Below are 19,542 nucleotides of genomic sequence, written 5' to 3'. Positions count from 1 at the left end.
ACATCGCTTAAGTTGTCCACTTTCCAGCCCATCATTCCCCAACTGGCCCCCAAGGTCCTGAAGTGGTCTTTCACTTCTGTGATTCCTTCCTCTGGCTCCCCCGGCTTGGCTTTTGTGGATTCAAAGACAGTTCTCTCTGACTTTTTCACTTTTCCCATCCAGGGCTCAGTCTTCAGGCTCTGGGCTCTTCTCCCCTCACACCCAGCTCCCACCACCCCAACCACTGAGGCTCATCCCCAGGGACTGCCCATATTTACCATCTCTGTTGTTTGCAACTTGCTCTCGGCAATCAGCTAGGATTTGGACTCCAAGTGCTTAGGGGTAAGCTGACAGCCAGAAATGGAAAATGGGATTCTTGGTATCTGTCTATAAAACAGAGCCAGTAGCCTGGGCGCGGTGGCTCACACCTGTAATCCCAGCACTTTGGGAGGCCGAGGCGGGTGGTTCATGAGGTCAGGAGATCGAGACCATCCTGGCTAATATGGTGAAACCCCGTCTCTACTAAAAATACAAAAAAATTAGCCAGGTGTGGTGGTGGGCGCCTGTAGTCCCAGCTACTCGGGAGGCTGAGGCAGGAGAATGGCGTGAACCCAGGAGGCGGAGCTTGCAGTGAGCCGAGATCGCGCCACTGCACTCCAGCCTGGGCGACAGAGCAAGACTCTGTCTCAAAAAAAAAAAAAAAAAAAACAGAGCCAGTAAGATTTGTCTGCAGAGAATACCTGGAAAGGGTTTGAAATCCTTGAAAGAAGAGGGCTGTGACAACACCACCTGGTACAAAGGATCTGGAATCCTCTCAGCTACGGGTGCTGCCCTTGGGAAGCTCCCCTACTCATCGATGAGGGAGAGGGGCCTGCAAGTGTGAGACCCATGTACATGTCCTTATCTGGGGGTAGAACAAGAGTTGTGGCTCTTGGATGGTGGGACAGACATCAATTCAAAAGAAGCACTGGGCAGCTCGAGGCAGTGTGGTGAGGGTACAAAAGAAGACCTGGGTCTGGATTCTGACCTTGAGTGGCTGTGGAACCCTGGAAAGCGATGCTTTCTCTTAGACTGACTTTTGGCGAAATGGGAAAAAAATAGCAAAACCACACAGGGTCACCATGAGATTAATACCCAGGATGCTAGCAGAATACCTGGCAGAGTTATTATGGTGTTTGCTCACAAAATGTTACTTTCCTTTTCTCCCTTCCTCCTTCCTGCTATGTGCCAGGCACCGTGCTAGGTGCTGAGGGTCTGGAGAAATAAGGCACAGTTCCTGCTCTCAAGAAGTTCAGCCTAGCTACAGAGACAGACATGCACAACCACTAACAGAGTGGGACGGTGGCATATTAGTATAATGAGGGTAGAAATGATAAAAATAAGCCAGGTGTGGTGGCTCACACCTGTAATCCCAGCACTTTGGGAGGCCGAGGTGGGTGGATCACTTGAGGTCAGGAGTTCAAGACCAGCTTGGCTAACATGGTGAAACCCCATCTCTACTAAAAATACAAAAATTAGCCGGGCATGGTGGTGTGCACCTCTAATCCCAGCTACTCGGGAGGCTGAGGCAGGAGAATCGCTTGAACCTGGGGGCCAGAGGTTGCAGTGAGCTGAGGCTGTGCCACTGCACTCCAGCCTTTTTTGAGACTCTGTCTCAAAAAAAAAAGAAATAATAAAAATGATGATAGTGATGATGACGGGAAGAGCTAACGTTTCCATACACTCACACTGTGCCAGGCACTCTCAGAGGACTATCTTGTTTCATTCCAGCAACCACCCTGTGAGGCAGATGCTGTTAGCAACATTCTACCAAGGAGGAAGTGGAGAGTCAGCCCAAAGTCATAGGGCAAGGGGGCCCAAGGACCTAGGATAAAGGGAGAGTAAAAGAGCAACGTCGGGCTTGGGGCAGGCCTCAGGGAGGAGGTGATGATGCCCTGTACTTTGAAGGGTGATCTGGAGCTCCTCAGTGGGGGCACAGGAGTAAGCAACCCAGGCAGAGGGACCAGCAAGCACAAAGGGGTGTGTGTGTGTGTGTGTTTGTGTGTTGGGAGGAGAGGTGGATGAGAACTTTGTGATTCCAGTGACTGACACTCATTCCTGATTAGCATCATTAAAACCCACCATCTGAGGGATGTCAATTCCATATGGCTCTACAGCTCTACTATCAACAAGGGCATGGGAGTCGGCAGGCTTGAGAAGAGATGGTACTTCTGCAGCAAGGAGGGGCCTGGTTTACAGAATTATAAGCAGCTATACTATGTCATCAGTAATCACAGCCAGTGAGCAGTACTTCCTCCGCCTCTTTATCTAAAAGAATATGGAATACTGAGGGGATTAACTCAAACTCTTAATTCTACTTTTGGAGCCTCTTCAGCTTTGGTTTAAATTTCAATGGCTCAGTTTTGCTGTCAATTCACTGGGGTCTTGGGTGAGTCACAGCCTCCACTTTCCCCTCTCTGGACCTCAGTCTCCGCCAGTGTAAAATGAAGGGGATGGGCTGGAACAGCATTAGCATTACCTGGGAACTCATCAGAAATTCACATTCTAGGCCGGACACGGTGGTCATGCCTGTAATCCCAGTACTTTGGGAGGCCGAGGTGGGTGGATCACCTGAGGTCAGGAGTTTGAGACCAGCCTGGCCAACATAGAGAAACCCCATCTCTATTAAAAATACAAAATTAGTCGGGTGTGGTGAAGCGTGCCCGTAATCCCAGCTACTTGGGAGGCTGAGGCAGGAGAATCGCTTGAACCTGGGAGGCGGAAGTTGCAGTGAGCCAAGATCATGCCATTGCACCCCAGCCTGGCAACAAGAGCGAAACGCCATCTCAAAAAAAAAAAAAAAGAGAAAGAAAAAAAAAAAGAAATTCACATTCTAGAGTCCCACCGCAGACCTAGAGAGTCAGAAACTCTGGGGTTGGGGCCCAGACATTATTTAACAAGCCCTCCTGGGAATTCTGATGAGAACCACTGGGTTAGAAGATCCCCAAGGTAAGGCTCTTTTACCTGTAAAATTCTATTTGTGCTTTAAGGTATTATGATTTAGTAGCATTCTCTTTGCTACTCGCCCAAGAAAGGCAATCCTTCAAGGTAAGAAGAGAAGTTTGCTTTGATTAGCTGAAATCCAGAACCCAGGTGAGCTTTTCCAGAAAGCCTTAAGAGTATGTGGCTGACTTTGAAGCCAGGTCTTTTATTTACTTGTTTATTTTTAAGTAGTAAGTCTTAAACTTGGCATGTGATAAAAAGCAGTGGTTTCTGTAGTCAGAGAAATAAAGATGAGAGGAGAGCTGCCTTCTCTTTTCAGCTCCAAAAAACCATGACTCACTGTGGGGTGGGTGTGTGTCCAGGGGAGGGCAGGGGTCCTTTGAGAGGGCAGTTCCTCTTCCTGGTTCAGGAGCTTCCTGGTGTGTAAATCCTGGACTGCCACCTCCTCCTTGAAGAGCATTGATTACAAAACCTCGGAAGAGCCACCAACAGCCACGGTGGCGATTACAACACAGAGCCAGGTCGACAAGCTTTTGTGAGGTTTAGCAAGACAGTAAGAATGGAAAGTATGTCTCATCTTAAAGTTTTCCCAGTCTGGACTTAAGACGAAAAGTCGTCATCAAAAAAGATGAAGAGTAATTTCACGGTAATGCGATGGTTTCTTCATGCAAGAATGGGTAACACCCAAACCATCCTCCGGAGAAGTGTGGCTGTTTGGGTGAAGGCATGTCGGTTCTCATGGTGTTGGTGTCCAAGAATGAGCACCTATGAGACCTATGGCCCAGAGATTTCCAGGGATTCCTAACCTTCATTTGGTGATCTCAGGAACAACGTGTGTGTGTAAATACATATAATATATGTATGTGTATGTGTATGTATATGTGTATGTACATGTATGTATGTGTATATTTTTATATATATGTGTGCATGTGTGTGTGTGTATGTGTATGTGTTTCAAGAGATGGGCTCTCCCTGCGTCGTCCAGGCTGGAGTACACTGGCGCCATCAGAGCTCACTGCAGCCCTGACCTCCCAGATGCAATAAATCCTCCCAGCTCTGCCTACCGAGTGGCTGGGAGCACAGGCACGCACCACCACGCCCGGCTAATTTCTGTATTTTTTTTTTTTTTTTTTTGTAGAGACGGGGTCTCGCCATGTTGCCCAGGCTGGTCTCGAACTCCTGGGCTCAAGCGATCTGCCCGCCTTGGCCTCCCAAAGTTCTGGGATTACAGGTGGGAGCCACCGCGCCCAGCCCAACGATAATAAATATTACAACTGTTTTTTAAATATGGCACTGGCCATGTACCAGGCATTGTTCTAAGTATTTCACATTTATTAAGGAATTTAATCTTCACAACAAGCCCACGGAGGTGGGGACCATTATTGCCCGCCAATTACAGGTGAGGAAACCTCGGCCCAGGGAGGCTGCGTCACAGAACTGTAAGTATCCCGTCACCAGGGTGCAAAGAACCACGGACCAGCAGACAGGCGCCAGGTGCCCTGGGCTCGGCTTGGCCCGAGTGCCCGGCTGCCCTACCTACGGAGCACCGAGGTGGGCTGACCCGGAGGGTTTCTCTGACTACTTTCTGCTCAGGTTCTGAGAGTCTGTGCGGGTCCATTTGAGGCTGGGTAGAGAAAAGAGCTCAGGCGGACACGTCCTGAGACCCGGGTCTGTGAGGCCTGGCCGCTGGCTGTCCGGCGCTGGGCCCCCTCTGGCCAGTCGCCTCCCAAGACGCCAAGCCCCGGGCTTCGCGGTCCTGGGAGAAGGGACTTCTAGCCCTTCTCAGGTGTCCGTGTCCGGAGGGCCCGGTGAGACAGGAAGGAGCTGGCCAGAGCCCAAGCGGCGGGACCCAGCAGAGCGGCCCAGCCACAGCCAACCACGCAGTCCCTTTAACCCCGAAAACTTTCTCCCTCGATTGGGGACCCCTGCAGAAGCACATTGGCTGCGCCGTGGGCATCCGGACCCACCCTCTCTCCTTACGTACTGGCTGTCGTATACATCTATCACAAGCCAAGGCTTCCTAATGGCCCAAGTTCTTGTCAATCAACAGTGGGAGGAAAGCTGGGCGGGGCCAGGTCGGAAAGCTACACGCCAGCCTCGTTGCCCTCCCTGCCTCCGTGACTAGGCACCCGGAGGCTTCCCAGGGGACCGAAGCTGGGTGCGGAGCACCGGGGCGGAGCTGTGGGGGGCTCCAGGGACTCACCGATGCGCTGTCCCACTGGAGAGCTGAACGGGTTCCCCAGGAGAAAGTCCATTGCTGCTACCGCTGCTGCCACCAACCCCGGGAATCAGCTGACAGCAACCGCCAGCGCCACCGACCCGTCACGTGACGCAACCGGAGGCCGGCGAGGAGGCGTGGGCGGGGCGGTGGCACCGCGAAGCTCGACCACAGTCCCCGCCCTGAGACGCGAGGGTTCCGCCCCCGAGGCGGAGGGCGATGACCTCACTGCGGCTTCCTCGGCGGCGGCGGGCATCACACACTACGTAGGGCCTGGGGTCGGGGCCCGGGAAGCGCGGTCCTCTCTAAGCCACGCCCCTGACCTTTTAGGGCGAGGTCTAAAAGACCCTTTACACATTTGGGAAACTGGGTCGTAGAACAGGGAAGTGACTTGGGTGAGTTACACAGAAGCCGAGACTCTTAGGGTCATAGCCCTTAGTCCTTGGGACCTCATTGTGACTGCATATCTACCCTGGGTGACAGCCTCTCTGGGCTGTTGTCTCCTTGTCCCGATAGGACTCTTCCTGTTTGATGTCAAGGTCTCCCCGCTCCAAGATGCACCCTGCTCGCAGCCCAAATTATCTTACCTTAAATCAGAGGCAAGGGCAAGGGGTTTGTTATCTCTTGAGACTGAGAGGCAATTTAATGAATTGCAGCGCAATTCCCTCTAGCGCCCAGGATGGCAGAAAGCACAGATGTAGTCACGAGTGGGGCTTTGATACCCGTCTCTGCCATAAATTTACTGTGCGAGCCAAACATAGCTCCCATTTTCTCTAGATACTGGAATTAGATCAAGGACTCGTAACCATTTGTAAAAAATATTTTATTTAGGTCACAGTCTCCTTTGAGAATTTGACAAAAGCCATGAGTCTTTCTGAAGAAAAAGGCAGCGATACAATTTTGCTTATAACCTCAGGGAGTTTCTGGGGTCCCTGAAGTACAACCGTGGACCCCAAGCTAAGAATCTCAAAGGCCTTTCCCAGCGTTGAGATTCTAATCTCTTCAGCCTTCCTGGCTGTGTGGTGTGTCTGCTGACACCTACACACTAGATACCTATCTATGGGTTATGACCTTTTCTTCTGGCACGTACTCCAAAAATATAATAACCATGGCCTTAGTAGTCTGGCTACTGTGGGTGCTTAAGTATTTATTGTGATGTTTGTGATTTTTAAATCTGAAAGGCTAGTAAATTGACTGCACAAATTTTGGATGATAGAAAACCTAAATTAAGCAAGGCGTGGCAGCTCACGCCTGTAATCCCAACACTTTGGGAGGCTGAGGCAGGTGGATCACCTGAGGTCAGGCGTTCGAAACAAGCCTAGCCAACATGGTAAAATGCCATCTCTACTAAAAATACAAAAATTAGCCAGGTGTGGTGGTACACGCCTGTAGTCCCAGCTGCTTGGGAGGCTGAGGCATGAGAATTGCTTGAACCCCGGGGGGCAGAGATTGCAGTGAGCTGAGATCGTGCCACTGCACTCCAGCCTGGGTGACAAAGTAAGGCTCTGTCTTAAAAAAAAACAAACCTAAATTAGAACTTAATCACCTCTGTGGATTCACTTGTTTGAGCAGCCATGGGGTCCGATGTCTTTACTGTACAATATAAAAACTGCTTTGAAGTGTTTCCACAACACTCATGAGACCTGTTCACAAATGCCCTTGCCCCCACGAGTCTGGATGTCCCTGGGGGCTGGGCTACTATTTCTGTTTTGCTCCCCACTATTGTCTAACCCAGTAACTAGCATATGAAAGCTTAAATAAATCTACCTTTCAGTAATGGTGTTTGGAGTATAAGCGGGGAGAAGGCCATTTAAGATGACCTTCAGGTCAAGGCACTTTCCATGTCTTTCTTCACTTAACCTTATTGCTTGGTCATATGGAGTATGTTTAGCATGAACTTCTTTTGGATTCTTCCATTAACCTTTATTTATTTATTTTTAGAGGCAAAGTCTCACTATGTTGCCCAGGCTGATCCTTGAACTCCTGAGCTCAAGTGATCCTCCCACCTCAGCCTCCCAAAGCCCTGGGTTACAGGCATGAGCCACTATGTCTGGCCCTTCCTTTAAGCTTTTAACAAGTTCTTGTAAACTTTATTCATGGTTAAAAAAAAAAAAAAATCAGAGACAACTCATATACCCCCAAACAGGAAGTGGAATCATAAACTCCATGCAGGCTGGGCGTGGTGGCTCACACCTGTAATCCCAGCACTTTGGGAGACTGAGGCGGGCGGATCACGAGGTCAGGAGATCAAGACCATCCTGGCTAACACGATGAAACCCTGTCTCTACTAAAAAAATAGAAAAAATTAGCTGGGCGTGGTGGTGGGTGCCTGTAGTCCCAGCTACTCGGGAGGCTGAGGCAGGAGAATGGCGTGAACGTGGGAGGCGGAGCTTGCAGTGAGCCGAGATTGCACCACTGCACTCCAGCCTGGGCGACAGAGCGAGACTCCGTCTCAAAAAAAAAAAAAAAACAAAAAAACTCCATGCAAACTGATTACTATATAGCTATTGAAGCAGAAATGGAAGGATAGATATGGATTTATTTATTTATTTTTAAAGACAGAGTCTCTGTCACCCAGGCTGGAGTACAGTGGTACAACTGTAGCTCACTGTAGCCCCGATCTCCTGGGCTCAAGTGTCTTCCCACTTCAGCCTCTTGAGTAGGTGGGACTACAGATGCATGCCACCATGCCTGGCTAATATCTTTTAGTTTTTGTAGAGATGGGGTTTTGCTATATTCTCCAGACTGGTCTCGAACACCTGGCCACAAACGATCCTCCTGACTTAGTCTCCCAAAGTGCTGGAATTACAGACATGAGCCACTGCACCTGGCCAGTATATGGATTTTATCAACATAGTAGATAGGGATGTAAATGGCAAACATTAAAGTTAGTACAAAACTGATTAAAACTGTCTTAAAAAAGTGTGCTAATAAGGAGCAAACTGATTTAGTAAAAAGTGTTTCAATTTACTTAAGTGTTTTAGTAAAATTAACATCATGCCTTACTGAGGGTTAAAATGTTCAAATTTCTTAAGATTGACAGTCTGCATAAATGTAATCCTTTAAGCGCTTACAGACAAAAATCAAGATACCTTGCCTTCAAAATTTAAAGACAATAGTATGACGAGTGAAAGCCAGCTAGATATCTGAACAATGCAAAGATCTCAGACAGCATTCCTACAATCACATTCGCTCAGGACTTGAGATAATGGAAAGCATTCTGATGAATTATAGACACGATTTAAATCTGAAAGTAGCTTGGGGTAGAAAAGAGCCTAGGGTTTGGGGTCAGCTGTTCCACTGTTCTTAATCTGCCTTTGCCATTTACTAGCAGTTTAAACTTAGGAAAAGTACTTTTTCGCATCTATAAAGGGAGATAATATTCTTAAGGCTTTGGGTGGGGGATGAGTGAGACAAAGTATGCAAATCACTCTAATAGTCACTCAGTGATACGGCAGTCTCTTCCTTGCTGCCTTTCCATAAGACATTAGCCTTTTAATTAATCATATTATTTCACTATTTATGACTTTTAACAGCTTGTGTTTGCACTGAAGTTTTTACCTTGAAAGGTCGTATCTCCATATATTCAATGTTCATAATGTTATTAAACATTCATGTCAGGCTGGCTGGCTGCAGGTCTAGAGACAGGGAAGTGACTTTAACACTATTCTATAGATGGGACTTTGGAAGCCTATGAAGATTAAGTAACTTATCAACAGCATTACTGTAATGCTAACAGGACAGTACTGAAACATCATTTAGCACATGATTCAGATGCAACCCTTATATAAGATTAATGAACATTTTCTTGATTTAGGCCAACACCATAATGCAAATAGTTTTGTTTGCCAATAAATAGAGGTGCAATTATCAGATTCACTAAATTTGCAATTTGCGAAAGAGAAAATGAGAACCTCTACAATGTAAAAGTTAATAGAAGCAGAGTAAGGAGTATATTAAGAAAATGGCTAAGATTAGAAATTTAATCTCCATTGTGGGTTGATTTTTTTCTTAAGAAAATTATGGTAGAACAGACTGAAAAACAGGTTTTATAATTTCATAGCAACTATGATTATCATGATTAGGGAAAAGACAGCTGAGACTGGACTACAAATATTAAAAATGTGATTTTTAATAATATAAGTACAAAATTTTATTTCTTTATACAACTGTAATGGGATTTGGATCAAACCACTAGAATTTATTTAAAAAATAAAATAAAACAATGATATAAAAACTGCAAGAAGGTCTGAATCCAAAGTTTTTCCTCTAATAGTACCAAATACCACAAGGTACAGATTATTATACAAATGTGTACAAATTTTAAATACAAATAGGGCTGGGTTTCAAAGGAAAACAAACAAAAAGCAGGTCCTCATCAGGATTTCATTAATGTATATAAATGACAATGCTAGGATTAATGTCTTCCTATACTATCCATGTCTTCCCTGCCCCTCCTAGATACCCTGTGTCAAACAGGAAACTTCCACAGATACAGAAGAGGCATGGTACAATGTTCTAACACATGAAATCAAGTTAAGATTTCTGTTCCTCTTGATTTTGGTTCTCAAACAATCCTGTTTCTTTCTCTGTATTCCCAATTAAATCTCAAAACTGCTCTGAGCTGAGAAAGGGATTCAGCAGCCAGAATACCTTTAAGCAACATAGCCCTGTGACAACACTGGTGGGGAGAAGGGAAGAAATTAAATAGGATGCAGACAGGCTACACTGTCCCCAAAGATTTACTTTGATGCTGTAGTGCTCTGTCAAGGCCAGGAGAAGAAAGCACAGTTAACTCAGAGCTTGGTGTTGGCAGAGAATCTCACACCAAATTTAAAAACCATCCTGAAGTGCTCAACTGTCTTCTTTCCAACTGGGAAACAAACGTCTGGTTCTCTGGAAATAAGGGCAGCTGGGGATGGTAACATTCCTCTTTATTTTACTTTCTAGACATTACTGAAGCCCATGAAGTTCTTTATAAAGAATTAGAATCCTAACACAATGATTCATTTTTGAGGTAAAATACCTTAAAATGTAGATGATTCAGAGTTTTTGGAACAGACCAGGAGGGAGGAAGGAAGGAAAGAGAGAAGGAAAGAAGGGAGGGCGGAAGGGAGAAATGACAAATCTGTATCTTCCACATGCTGTTGCTGGTGGAGGCTTCTGTTATTAAATTATATATACAGAAATTTACAGGATAAATTAAAATCTAAGAGATTTTAAAGAGTTAAATACACATAATTAAAATACACATTCACACACACATAAATAAACCTACAAGAGAGTGAGTTTTGTTTTGTTTTTGCAATTCACTTACATGTGGAATGCAGAACACTGTGTATCTGCCCACCAGGGGAACTGATAAGATGAACCCAAAAATCATGCTGGGCAAAGTTTATCAATAACCACCGAGCAACTAAGCAGCACGGCTTGTGAGGACTTGGTGGCTAACTTCATGCTGCCAGTGAAAGACACCAGCTCTTAGTTCTGCAGACTAAATATTCTGGGTTAGCTCAGAATGTATGGAGGTCCAACTGGTGGCATTGACAGCTTCACCCCCCCAAGGTTGTTTTTTGCTGCCAGGGCTCACAGAACTCCTTGGCCTCTGTTGAGGCCACCAATGGTACCAATGATTACAATAAATTTTGAGACACAGACACCTATACAGTAGGAATTGGAATGAACCCTCTACTCAATTCACCTAAGCCACCTCCATAACTATAATGGGAACAAATTTTATCACCTCCCACGTAGGTCACTTCAAATTGAAAGGCTTTGAATTTTCAGTCAACTGGCATTTTCCCGTTATCTTTCCTATTACATTTCAGACTAAGACAGGTAAGGCAAATGGTCAGTGATGGGTCTGGAGGTCCAACTGAGCTTGGAAAATAATCACATTTTAGCTGTCCACAAAGAGATGCGCTTGGCACCCAGAACAAGCCCCCAGCCCCCAAGTTACATTGATTTTTAAGGCAGATTTATCTACCACAGGAGAAAAAAGAATCCCAAGCCTGTATTCATGCCAAAATTTCCTCTTGGCTAAACCTTTGCCATTTCATAAAATTATTAAAAGCAAAGTAGTTACAGTCCTATGTATATATTGTACATTTTATATATATGTATATATGTATGTATAGATATAAAAATTTAAAACCTACACCCAGAGGCCAGTGAAGGAATCTGGAACAGTCATATATACACAAACCAGCAATGGTGGAGGATAAGGTTTCTGTCCCAGGATTCTTTGCTGTCACAGTCCAGGCATGATGTAAGCAATGTTGTCTAATGTGTTTGACTGCAAAACAAAGAAAAATGTTCAACTGAAGAGTACTTTACCTTGGTTTCCTGAGAGATGTTTCTTTGTTCAAGGAGAGAGATAAGAAAAATCAAATGGAGTTAGAAAAACAGGTGAGAATGAAGATGGCATCCTGCTGTTTGTTATGCTAGGAACTTTTCTGCTGACTTCTCCCATTAATCCTAGTAAAAAAGAGGGAAACAATTCCTGTACTGTCTTTGGGTGCAGAATAGCAAACAGGAAACACAGGAATTGTAGTACCTCAAGGGCTAGAATGCTTCTTTCTTAAGTACTGTTTTGGTAAATGGCTTGTTTTCTAGTTTCAGTGAAAGCACAGCATGCATTTGATAATATAGCATCATGTTCCATGGGCCAACAGATGAAGGAAGCACTGTGTGCCACAAAGCCTTATGTGTATCTGACAGTGCTCATTAAGGCAGGGCATCTCTGAGGCCCAATGGGTCTGACCCTAAAAATCCAGGGAAAACTCACCAAGACCTGTTTGGGACAGCCATTCAATTCAGGTAGTTGTGTGGTGAGACATGCCAAGGGGCCAAGGGCACAGATAATGGAATCCAGAAGCACTGACAAACTGCCAGACACAGCCACCATACCCTGAAAAGGAGAGGAGGTTGTTGAGTCACACTCCTGATGCTCTCTCTATGTTCGGGCTGACTTCCTCACACAGTACTTTAAATCCTAGGCAGTTCTCATCTTATAATTTGAAACTTTACAGCAGAAATGGAAAGTTTACTTTGATAACTCTGTAAGTTGTTTAGAAAGAAAACTTTTACAACACATTCCCATGTTCCCTTTCTGTAATCCTAGCCCGTCATCTTACCTTCTGTGTGACCTTGGGGAGGTCACATCCTTAACTTCTGTCTCCTTAACAGGAATAGTAAAAAATGCTTTACCTACTCTGGAGAGCTGTTGGTAAGATTTGTGATTATGTATGCAAAGTATATCTGTTATAAACTCCACAAATATAGCTCCGATGTGATTACTATGAGAGTCCTACAACCCTGCATGTATGTAGCTTTTGATAGCTGATGATACAATTTTTCTAGGTTGAGTTGTTCACTCTCAAAGTGAATTTGGTTCAAATTTTAACATTTTATGTAATTCATATTGTCTATTTGTGATTCAAAGAGATAAGAAAGACTGTTGCTGCTGCCGAGTTCTTGTATAATCTGCTTTAACTAGAAGCAGTGTGAGAATATGTCATATTGGGAAGCAACACAGCACAGTCCTTAAGAAAATGAGCTCCGGATTCAAGACTGCCCAGGTCCAGATCCTGGCTCCACTACTCACTGTTTTGTACCTAGGCAAGTTGCTTACTATGCTGTGCCTGTAAAATACTAACAGCATCTGCAGCAGATGGGATTGAGATAATAGATATAATATACTTGGGATGGTGCTTAATACATGGTTAAGTATCAGTAATTATGAATATTACTACCAACATCTTGATCTTCAAAATTGCATTTCTGGCTGTCTTTTGGGTCTCTCCTTTTGGATATTTCTCCATCTCAACTTGCTATAAGGAGGAATAACCTTCCCATCCAAATCTAGCCCTGCTTTTAGCATCCATTTCTCTGCCAAAGTCACCACCATTCACATAACTGCCCAGTCTCAAGGCCTAGCCATCACTGACTCTTCCTTTCCCTCATCCTCGTCAACGTCTCCCCTCTATACTTTCTGAGGGCAGCAGTACAGTAAGAGGTTAAGAACCCAGACCTTGAGGTCACATTCCAAATTCAAGTCTCTGCTTTACCACTTAGGGGCTAAAGTCTAGTGAAAGTGACTTCACCTCTTTAAGTCTGTTTATTCTTCTGTAAAATGGGGGGAACAAAAATTCTGCCTCACAAAGCTGCAGTGTGAATTAAATGATATAATTCATATTAAGCACTCTGAACCAAAGCTGGGTGAGTAAGCCTTCAATAAAATGTTAGTATACAGGGAAGATAATAGCTAAAACCCCAAAAATGTCAGTAATTAGTAATATTATTCCATTACCTTTGCCCTATATTTATCTATAGCTAATTTATCTTTGTCACATCTAGACTAGGATTATTGTTTTAACTTCTCCCCAATTCTGGTCTCTTTTCACTTCCAATCTAAAATAAAAGATACTCTCAGAGAAAAGTAAATGAGAGCTCTGATCTCATCCCTTTCCACTGTAAAAACCCCTGTAGTTCCCCAACAGTAAAGTATACACACTTCAGAATGTCTATGAAGTCCCTCTGCAATTTGGGTTCTAGCTTTAACTTTCTTAAGATACACACACACCACACGCCACACACACACACACACACATTTTTATTTTTATTTTTTTTGAGACAGGGTCTCACTCTGTTTGTTGCCCAGGCTGGATGGAGTGCAGTGGTGTGATCTCGGCTCACTGCAACCTCCACCTCCTGGTTCAAGCGATTCTCCTGCCTTAGCCCCACAAGTAGCTAGGATTATAGGTGTGCACCACCACGACTGGCTAATTTTTGTATTTTTAGTAGAGACGGGGTTTTGCCATGTTGGCCAGGCTGGTCTCGAACTGCTGGCCTCAGGTGATCCTCCCACTTTGGCTTCCAGAGTGCGGGATTACAGGCACAAACAACAGTGCTCGGCCTATAGCCTTAATTTTCTAACTTATGCATTGTATGTTCCAGTTTTACTGCTAAAATGATGAACATTAATTTACTACTGAACATATTATTTTGATAATTATATGTCCATTATGATGTACATTAAAAAAATAGAATATAACCCTTGAGATGTCATGAATGTCACTGTAAAAGCACAGACAAGTTTATTTAAATAAAATTATAAAGTAAGTAATAGTATTAAGTGGTATGTGGAAAATGTAAAATTGCAGAGATCTATGCAAATGATTAAATTCAGGCCAAAAGTGGATTAGAGGGAGAATGGGGAATAATTGCTAATGGGTACAGGGTTTCTTTTTTTTTCTTTTTTTTGAGGCGGAGTCTCGTTCCGTCGCCCAGGCTGGAGTGCAGTGGCGCAATCTTGGCTCACTGCAAGCTCTGCCTCCTGGGTTCATGCCATTCTCCTGCCTCAGCCTCTCACAGGCGCCCACCACCACGCCCAGCTAAGTTTTTGTATTTTTAGTAGAGATGGGGTTTCACCACGTTTGCCAGGATGGTCTCGATCTCCTGACCTCGTGATCTGCCTGCCTTGGCCTCCTAAAGTGCTAGGATTACAGGTGTGAGCCACCGCGCCTGGCCGGTACAGGGTTTCTTTTAGGGGTAACAATATGTTTTGGAATGAAATAGTAGTGATTCACAATTCTGTGACTATACTAAAAATCACTAAATTCTGCACTTTAAAAGGGTGAACTTTGTACTTACTAAACTAAATGGAAATATCTGGGAAAATTCCGAATATGCTTAAAACAAACCGTTTTTACTTCTAACTTCTTACAAAATGTAGGAATGATTATGAAAAATAGGTAAGGTCACAGAATATTTCTTCTGGAAATATCTATATCCATTCAGATATTGAGCCTATATGAAGGCACTAAAGTTCTTTTGACTACTGCTAAATTTTTAGAAACTAGCCAAAGAATTTAGATACAGCTTCAGCTCTTGTGGCCTTTGGCATTTTATTTGTTGAATAATTCAATTTCCACATTGAAGCAACTGAGTAGTTTTACATTCCTACACTAATTTCTTAGCTTAAAAATGGCTTTAGTAGCTTAGACTGACTTCTTTGCTGAAATGTCTTACTAGAACTTGGTGGAAAACGGAACTACTATACTACTGAGTTAGCTAAGGGGACAATATTGTTAGAAATTGAATATGTTAATAGAAATGAAACACGACAGCTGTGCAGGTTAAGTGATTTTTGAAATTGAAGCTTAAAAGGACAAAAATCTCCCTAGGGCATACAGCACTGTATAATTTAAGTGCAGAGTAATGGAGAGCTGGGAACCTTAACTTCTCCATTTGTTATCTATTTTCAAAATAGAGGAACTCTTAATCTCCTATACAATTGAATCTCTATTCAAGACTTTGCTGGAAATGCAGAGAAAAATTCAAAGTCTCTTAGAAGGAGACAGAAGTAATCAAAACTGCTATGGAATTTGTACTCATCCTTTTTCTTGCCTTTTTGTTTTTGTTTTTTTAAAACAGATAGGGTCTTGCTCTGTTACCCAGGCTGGAGTGCAGTGCAGCAATCATAGCTTACTGCAGCCTTTGAGCTCCTGGGCTCAAGCAATCCATCTGCCTCAGCCTTCCGAGTAGCTGGGACTACAGGTGTGCGCCACCATGCCTGGCTAATTTTTTAATTTTTTGTAGAAATGGATGGGGTCTCGCTATGTTGCCCAGGCTGGTCTCCAACTCCTAGCCTCAAGTGATCCTCCTGCCTCGGTCTCCCAAATTGCTGGGATTACAGACATGGGCCACCGTGCCCAGCCACCACTGCGTTTTTCTTTCTTTCTTTCTTTTTTTTTTTTTTGTGATGGAGTCTTGCTCTATCACCCAGGCTGGAGTACAGTAGAGCAATCTTGACTCACTGCAACCTCTGCCTCCCAGGTTCAAGCGATTCTCTTGCCTCAGCCTCCCAAGTAGCTGGGACCACAGGCGCATGCCACCACGCCTGGCTAATTTTTGTATTTTTAGTAGAGACAGGGTTTCACCATATTGGCCAGGCTGGTCTTGAACTCCTGACCTCGTGATCCGCCTGCCTCAGCCTCCCAAAGTGCTGGGATTACAGGCGTAAGCCACCATGCCCGGCCCCATTTTTATTTCTTTTAAATTTTTTGAATATATGTATTTTTTGAGATGGAGTCTCACTATGTTGACCAGGCTAGTCTCGAACTCCTGGACTTAAGTGATTCTCCCAGCTAGGCCTCCCAAATTAGCATTACAGGTGTGAGCCACTGCGCCCAGCCTCCATTGCATTTTAAAAAAATAAAAATAAGTTACAGGGTATTCCAATTTCTTTTTGTGCCACTGTTTCAATAGGATATCATTAGTGAAACTTTGAGAGCTAATAGGTAGACTGAATATCTCTATAGATATTTCTGTTATTATCATTATATCTTCGATGTCACTGCATCCTGAGTACCTGGCATAATTTAGCATAAAGTAGATGCTCAATACATGTATGTAAAATGAGTGAATGAATCAAAATTATATGGGAAACTATATGGGAAACTGTAGTCATGCTGCTGATAGTTGTATTCACCTCAGTTTCCTGCAGACGGTGTCCAATGAGGCTTAGGGACTCTCCCAACAGCTGAAGATGAGCAGCAACATCAATGGGCTCTGTCTCAGGGGCTTTGGCTGGTGAGGCTGGTAACAGCATGGTGGTGGGTGGGGACTTCTTCTGGGGTGACAGTACTCCTACAGAAGAGGCTAAGAACAGAGCAATGAGGCAGACAGGTAAAACTTGCCTACAGCCTTGAACAACACAAAGTTGTTCTTCCTGATTTTCCCTTTTTATGAATTATACCAGGCATTAGCAAAACTGTGGCCTGTGGGCTAAATTCAGTCTATGGTCTCCTTTTTTTATGGCATGTGAGCTAAGAATATAGTTTTACATTCTTAAAGGGTTATAGAAAAACAAAGAATATGTGACAGAGAATGCGAGAATGCATACAGCACACAAGGCCTATAATATTTACTCTATGGATCTTTTTTTTTTTTGAGATGGAGTTTTGCTCTTGTTGCCCAGACTGGAATGCCATGGCACGATCTCAGCTCACCGCAAACTCCACCTCCCGGGTTCAAGCAATTCTCCAGCCTCAGCCTCTCTGGTAGCTGGGATTACAGGTATGCGCCACCACGCCCGGCTAATTTTCTATTTTCAGTAGAGATGGGGTTTCTCCATGTTGGTTAGGCTGGTGTCGAACTCCTGACCTCAGGTGATCCGCCCACCTTGGCCTCCCAAAGTGCTAGGATTACAGGCATGAGCCACTGCGCCTGGTCTACTCTCTGGACCTTTAAAGAAAAAGTTTGCTGACTTCTGATTTGCATTTTCTAAATTTGAACATCTCTTTTTGGTAGCTTGTAACATTCCCAGGTAATAATACCTGGGAATCAAGGTCCACTTCTAATATTGCAAGCTTTTTTCCCAGTTTCTTAGTAAGGAAGCAAAATTCACCTGCTTTAGAGAAAAGCAGGAGCGGGATGTGGTCACTACCTTTGACTTTCATGGAACCTTCTGAGCTGGATGCTTTCCTTTTCACAGTTGTGGCTTCTGCTTTGTTCTGTTTGTGCTGCAGATACTGAGCTTTTTGCTTCCAAATCTGCAATCACATCAGTGAACATTAAATTAAATTAAGAAGGACAAAATGTAAAAGGAAAAGCAGTCATGAAAGAACAAAATGGAGAAAAGAGGTAATAGTAAGAGGCGGGCAGACAGAGGGTTAATGCTAACTTTTAAGCTGGGGGTCACTGAACTGACTTCAGACAGCTGACTACATTAATATCTTAGTAAAGGACTATAAACATTCCTCAGTGCTAATGGTCAAATCTCGGCACTGAGTTTTAGATCACTCTAAGTTGAAATGTAAAATCACAGATTAAACATCTGGCTCAATATAATGTCTACGTGGTTCTACTAACCTGCTGGTTGGCAATACCAACATAATAGCAGGATAACAGTAACATGGAAAACAAAAACTAAGGATAATCTATCTGGGTGTAGAATGGCTGTTCATCTAGATGACATCTTGCTCCTATATGACCTTCATATCATAAGTCTCAATGATTCAGATATGACTTTTTTTTTTTTTTGAGATGGAGTTTTGTTCTTGTTGCCCAAGCTGGAGTGCAATGGTGTGATCTTGGCTCACTGCAACCTCCGCCTCCGGGGTTCAAGCGATTCTCCTGCCTCAGCCTCGCGAGTAGCTGGGATTACAGGCATGCGCCACCATGCCTGGCTAATTTTTTGTATTTTTAGTAGAAATGGGGTTTCACCATGTTAGCCAGGCTGGTCTCGAACTCCTGACCTCAGGTGATCCACCGCCTCAGCCTCCCAAAGTGCTGGGACTACAGGTGTGAGCCACCGTGCCCAGCCCAGATATGACTGTTTATCAGTGTCTTACTAGCTTCTTGATAGTAGGGTACATTATTTGGTAATGGTTGATGAGGATGATGACCTTGAACCTGGTTACCTAGTAATCACATTCTCATGTTTTTATTGTTTGCAGTGACTGCTAAGTGGATAACTTTCCTTAGTTCTCAGACCATGACTGATTACTAGGTGTTTGCAGTAAAGGGCTCTGATTTTAGAATTTCTTTTAACACTTTAATTACTCCTCAACTTAGGTCATCTTTTGGCTCAAATGTAACACTGCTGGAAAAAACTAGACCAGGTTAGAAAAGACAGCCTTGCTATAGTGAAATCCTCATGTACAGTGAACTGGCATTAACAGTATTAATGTCGTCTGCTAAACCATTTTCTATTGATTTGTAATTTTCTTCACTATTTTCAGTGCTGTCTGGCTGGCTAGTCTATGGAAGAATTACATATTTTGGAAGGCAAGAAGCACTGAAAAATATGTTTGTAAGAAAATGTACTTACCAGTTTGTCTTTTTCTGGCAATTGCTTCCACACCTCAGCCAGTTTTTTACTAAGTTCCCCAAAATCTGGCATAAAAGAGTAAAACACTCAATACAGTAAAGGGTTAGCTATTAACAAAATAGAAGATTGGTGAAAGCGAAAACTGGAAAAGGGTTTTGAAGGTCAGATTTAAATATTGCAAGATTCTTTCAGAAAACCAACCCCAATCTCGTCACTTTTCTTTGATTTTTTTCTATAGGGAAGGGGATGTTTTGATGGTCACGAGACAGTCTCAACTCGTAACCCATCTACTCCCTAGGGATTTATTCCTTAAGCATCTTTCTGGTGTCTTTTTTGGAGACTGAGTCTGGCTCTGTTGCTCAGGCTGGAGTGCAGTGGTGTGATCATGGCTCACAGCAGCCTCAACCACCTGGGCTCAAACCACCCTCTCACCTCTGCCTTCCAAGTAGCTGGGACCACAGGCGTGGGCTACCACGCCTACCTAATTTTAATTTTTTTCTTTTTTCTTTTTTTTGAGACAGAGTCT

General features: G+C 43.9%; 2 protein-coding genes across 6 annotated transcripts in view; both read right to left on the bottom strand.

Annotated features, from left to right (window-relative positions):
- The window catches only part of TOM1 (target of myb1 membrane trafficking protein), a gene marked incomplete at its 5' end in the record, with an annotated part of 48,377 nt that extends 43,133 nt beyond the window's left edge, over positions 1-5,244 (bottom strand). Inside the window, 1 exon segment of the mRNA NM_001135445.1 lies at positions 5,165-5,244. Coding sequence (NP_001128917.1) covers positions 5,165-5,216 — 52 coding nt within the window.
- A 4,045-nt stretch (positions 5,245-9,289) lies between these two features.
- Positions 9,290-19,542, bottom strand: part of HMGXB4 (HMG-box containing 4) — a 38,321-nt gene continuing 28,068 nt past the window's right edge. For 3 of the 5 annotated variants that reach the window (XM_009234302.4, XM_009234305.4, XM_054543718.2), the window contains 5 exons: positions 19,017-19,081; positions 17,592-17,736; positions 16,674-16,843; positions 11,967-12,089; positions 9,290-11,474 (listed from right to left, as the gene is read on the bottom strand). In XM_009234302.4, coding sequence (XP_009232577.1) covers positions 11,430-11,474; positions 11,967-12,089; positions 16,674-16,843; positions 17,592-17,736; positions 19,017-19,081 — 548 coding nt within the window. In that variant the 3' untranslated portion in view covers positions 9,290-11,429. The remainder of the gene's footprint in view (positions 11,475-11,966; positions 12,090-16,673; positions 16,844-17,591; positions 17,737-19,016; positions 19,082-19,542) is intronic. The other 2 variants (XM_063723024.1, XM_054543716.2) reach the window with 1 other exon arrangement.

The sequence above is a fragment of the Pongo abelii genome, chromosome 23, assembly GCF_028885655.2.
Source record: "Pongo abelii isolate AG06213 chromosome 23, NHGRI_mPonAbe1-v2.0_pri, whole genome shotgun sequence".
NCBI lineage: Eukaryota > Metazoa > Chordata > Mammalia > Primates > Hominidae > Pongo > Pongo abelii.
This window is presented reverse-complemented; position numbering and strand designations above follow the sequence as displayed.